This window comes from Solanum verrucosum, unplaced genomic scaffold, assembly GCF_900185275.1.
Source record: "Solanum verrucosum unplaced genomic scaffold, falcon-dt-bn FXZP01000083.1, whole genome shotgun sequence".
Lineage (NCBI taxonomy): Eukaryota > Viridiplantae > Streptophyta > Magnoliopsida > Solanales > Solanaceae > Solanum > Solanum verrucosum.
The window spans coordinates 180216-185250 of NW_026020091.1; the positions used below are offsets into that span (position 1 = coordinate 180216).

The 5035-nt window shown below is 38.6% G+C and overlaps 1 protein-coding gene across 1 annotated transcript; it reads right to left on the minus strand.

Moving 5' to 3' along the window:
- Positions 1 to 1225: 1225 nt before the first annotated feature.
- On the minus strand, positions 1226 to 3117 carry LOC125824752 (uncharacterized). Its single transcript, XM_049504094.1, has 5 exons — positions 3046 to 3117; positions 2375 to 2455; positions 2007 to 2302; positions 1540 to 1755; positions 1226 to 1472 (listed from the first exon to the last, which is right to left on the minus strand). Exons 1-5 carry the CDS (start codon positions 3115 to 3117, stop codon positions 1226 to 1228), a joined length of 912 nt encoding a protein of 303 aa, XP_049360051.1.
- Positions 3118 to 5035: the final 1918 nt, after the last annotated feature.

Sequence of the window (5035 nt, forward strand, 5' to 3'; positions counted from 1 at the left end):
TTCTAGTGACCTTAATTCATATCCAAATCATTCCCACACTAAAGAATTTACCTTTACACATATGGTAATTTATGAATCACCGGATATGACCCTACAAGTAAATGAAGAATTGTTGGAGTCTGAACTTAGAAATTTTTGGAGTGTTACAATAACTCTTAGATGAGTCGCATGCTCCTCCTCACTTCGAGAATAAATGAGGATATCATTGATAAAGACAATAACGATCAAGTCCAAATACTGTTTGAACACCCTGTTAACTAAGTCCATTAAATCTGTTGGAGCATTTGTTAGTCCAAAAGACATAACTACAAATTCATAGTGACCATACTATGTTCTAAAAGTTATCTTCGGGATGTCACTATCTTTGACTCTGAGATGATGATAGCCAGCTTTGAGGCCTATCTTAGAAAAAAAACTAGTACCATGAAGTTGGTCGAACAAGTCATCAATCCTGGGGATGTGATATTTATTCTTTATTGTGACTTTGTTGAACTGCTGATAGTCAATGCACATTCTGAGAGAACCGTCTGTCTTTCCCACAAACAACATTGGAGCACCCTACGGAAAGATACTAGGTCTGATGAAGCCCTTATCTAGAAGGTTTTTCAACTGCTCTTTCAATTACTTAAGCTTGGCTGGAGCCATTCTGTAAGGAGGAATGAAAAAAGGCTGGGTATCTGGAAAGAGATCTATCCCAGAGTTGATTTCCCTTTCGGGAGGAACTCCGGGAAGATCAACACTGCTGGAAATTCATTTACTACCGGGACTGACTCAAGAGTTGGGGTTTTGGACTTTGAATTCTTAACCCAAACAAGATTATAGATATACTCTTTGGAAATCATTTTTCTGGCCTTAAGGTATTAGATCAATCGACCCATACCCACTGAGCTACTACCCTTCCATTCTAAGATGGGCTTGTTTGGAAACTGAAACCGAACGATCTTACTTCTACTATCGACTGAGGCATAATATGAATGTAACCAATCCATGCTTAGAATGATATCAAAATTTACCATTTCTAACTCTATAAGATCTGCTAAGGTAACTTTCTGAGAGACTGTAACAGGGCAATTTATGTATACCCGTCTAGCTTTAAGTGGTTCACAGACTGGAGTAGAGACTGAGAAGAGTTGTGAGAGAGTTTTTGGACTGCCATCGAAGTTTACTACTGTATAGGGAGTTATAAAAGACAATGTTGCCCCCGGATCAAACAATTGATAAACATCTAAATGAAAGACTCGAAGGTACGAGTGACCACATCAGGAGAATTTTCCTTGTCCTGGCGAGACTGGAGAGCATATAACTTTTTTTGGCGCTGACAACCACCTGTACAAAATGAAACACCTTGCTGAGTTGAGCCACCTACTGGAGCTGTAGACTGAGCCCTATTGTTATTACCCCCTTGCCCTTGCCTAGAAGAAGGGCATTGCTTCAACCTATGGCCAGACTGACCATACCCAAAACACCAATCTCTGCCAGCAAGACACTCAACCAGATGGTTCTTACCACACCTTGGGCAAGTTGAAAAAGTAGGATTACCTTACTCCCCTGTGACTTAGAACCTGGTTTCCTACTTTTCTGATCGTGTCAAAACCTGGGGGACGGAGCGCTAGCTGAGGAATGTGCTGGGGTTGTAGACCTGTGCTGAAACTGTGAGCAATTTCCACCACTCGAACTTTGCTGAGAGTATTCATAATGTCATGTTCTAGCCTTCTTATTGTCCTTAGACATTTCCCTAAGCTTTTATCCTTCAACCTGGTGAGCATGAGTCATTATTCTGGAGATATACATATCCCCTAGAAACATATCATTCCTTCACCCGGCCTTCACCAGATCGGATACCCCAAACAAGAACTTACTCATTTGTGCCCTTGGATCGGAAATCAGGTGTGGAGCATACCTTGAGAGCTAGGTGAACTTCAACCCGTACTCTTGGAGCGACATTGAACCTTGCTTCAAGTTATAAACTCTTGTGCCTTAGCTTCTATCAACTCCCTTAGAAGAACCTATCCATAAAAGCTCTAGTAAAACAATCCCAAGTTACATAAGCTGCATCTGCACCCCTGTTTTCTTTCCACTGAGTGAACCAGATATGAGCGACATTCTTAAGTTGATAGAATGCTAACTCAACACTCTCAGTACCAATCATTTGTATTACCTCAAAAATCATCTTAGCCTCATCAATGAAGTTCTGTGGGTCCTCACCGACCTTCGACCCTAGAAATTTTGGTGAATTCATACGAACAAAGTCTCGAACCCTAGTTGCAACTGATCCACCAGTGGTGTTTGTAGGAACTTTGGCCTGCCGATTATTCTGATTGGCTACACTCTAAGCCAAGATCTTGATTGCTTTTCGAAATTCCACACTCGTAACCTCATGATCCGAGACTGAAGAAACTGTGCTAGCATTGGATGCATTAGCATTCCGTGCATTAGCTCTATGAGGAGGAATGATCTGAAATGCATAATGATGGATTATAAAAGAAAAATTGCATAATACCCACGCACGATAAAAATAGCAAAGAAAGTAAGGTTTTTTACTTAAAACACTTTGTAGCTTCCCCCTAATAGGTGTCGCGTGCTTCACACTTATGAAAGTGACTCTACTTAGTGCGACTTTTAGACACCCTAGGACTCTTGAACCTGATTCTCTCATACCAAGTTTGTCACACCCCGATGCTACCTATTTGACGTAACACAGGACCTAGGATCATGAGTGACCCCAAGCTAACCATGTGTCTGGCATATATCAAGCATACTGAGAATAACTATATAAGACATGTACTATGCAGAAGCTAAAGAAGTGCATATCTGAAAATGGAAAAAACAAAAATACTCTGAATATAAGTTAAATAAACTAATAGTTTATCTATAAAATAAAAAACCACTTAAAAATTCAAGCTGAATCTACTACTATGTCTGAAAAAAGCCTCTAACTTATTTGAGTTTCTTGGACATGCCCCTCATCTAACTCTAAAAAACTGAAACTAAAAAGAATGACTAAAATGAAATCATGTCTATTGTCCTAGAAATATGAGTACTTACCATTGGAGCTACTGAATGTAGACCGAGAATCGATTTAAGTGTGATCTGGATGCTGAGTACCTCAACCGACATCATGAAAGGATGTACCGCAGGGTATGCATCAGTACTTGGAATGTAGTGAGCATGCAAGATATAGATACTAAGCTGAACAAATATATATATGCTTAACAAAGCATAACTGAGCAATGACAAAATCCGAGCAAGATATAAATACCAAAATATAACTGAAAAGCTAAACTGAATGCAATGACCAAGTACTAATCATGAAGATAACATCCTGAATTGTACACTGACATAACTGCTAAAAACCTGGTTGAATGCATTAAGAGTATGACTGTGGGAGCTACTATTAACCGACATAAACCATGTGAGCTAAACGTGCAGTCCGATGTATATGCCCCATCGAGAAGACCCAATATACCTTGCCAGAGGTATAAAGGCATGACTGGCGTGATCACTAAATCTGATGCCCAACAGAGGAGACTTATAATCCTATAGGGGCACGTAGTTCTGGGACTATGAGGGTACACTGAACCCTAGTCCAACTCGGTACTAAGTCTACTCACAACTTAATATGCATATGACACAAATATAACTGAAATATTGAATAGCACAAAATACTGACATGCTAAACGAGAATGTATCATTTATATACTGAGAATGCGACTTTCGAAATCTAGAGCATGATTTTATGTTTAACTGACCTAGAAAGTATAATTCATGAACTAATATAATTTAAACAAACTACGATTCTGAGTGTTATACAAGGAATTATGCAAAGTTTCCAATAAAACAAAAAATTTAGGCTGTAGATTATATAGAAACTGAAATCACAACAAATTTCCCAAGATTTTACAAACCCTAGGTCTAAAAAAGCTATGTTAATCAAGGAACTGACTGAATTCTAGGGACTTAGTGGATGAAAGGAACCCACTAGTAAAATTCCATGTACCTCGTGACGAAATGTACGGAGGAATCCTTTGGAATTTAGGGCTAAAACTTGAAGAACACTATTGCTTGTTCTTGGGAGGTTTAGTCGACTTTTCCTTTTCTTTTTGCTCCAAGTTTGGATGATTTTTGGAGAATGAGGGTTCCGGGTATGTCTAATTAGGTTATTAGGCTTAGATTGAGTAAAACGATGTAGTTTAGGCATCAAACGACGTAGTTTAAGTGCCTAATGCATAGGGAAAAAGACCAAAATTACCCTGACTTAAAACTGACGAGTTCCATCTACTATAAGAACAACGGGCCGTTATTTGAACTACCAACCGTCATTTGGTGCTAAGAGATATGATCATTTGAAGTTGACCCAACCGTCATTTTCCTTTAAATAGTTGCTGACCTTCACATATGGTCATACCTATGGTCTGTAGGTCCAACCACGAACTGTACTGGTCAACCGTGGGTGGGATAAGAGAACATTACAATTTGGACCTTAACGATGGAACCTCATCTACGGTCCATGGGTGGTTCCGTTGGTATTGGCACTAGTTTCTGAAAACTAGGATTTTCTTCATTTTGAAATCTTAGCTGTTACACAGGGGTTGGGTAAGGCTTTGTGTACGCAAACCTTACCCATACCTTTTGCAGGTAGAGGATGGTATTTCCAAACACATCCTTGCCTCAAGTAAATCATATGAAAGCAGATAAACTCGTTTATTAGTATTCAAAAAATAATTCTCGACATAAAACTATTTAAGGTCTATGAAGAACATAAATTGTGATTTGATCCCTAAATATAAAATAGGTTAAGAAGATGAAGATTGAAGTACCTAATTTATTCACAAACTGGAACACAATGTATTTCAGGAAGTCGGTGGTTAAAGAGGCCATTATTGTGAATTAGTGGCGGTGTAAACAAACATATTGGCTAGTGATTACTACCTCTAATATTTATGAAGGGAAAATGGAAATTTGAAATTTCGGTAGACACAACATTTTGTATATGAGATGTTAAAATTAGAAATGTTTTCGTTCAAAACGACATTTT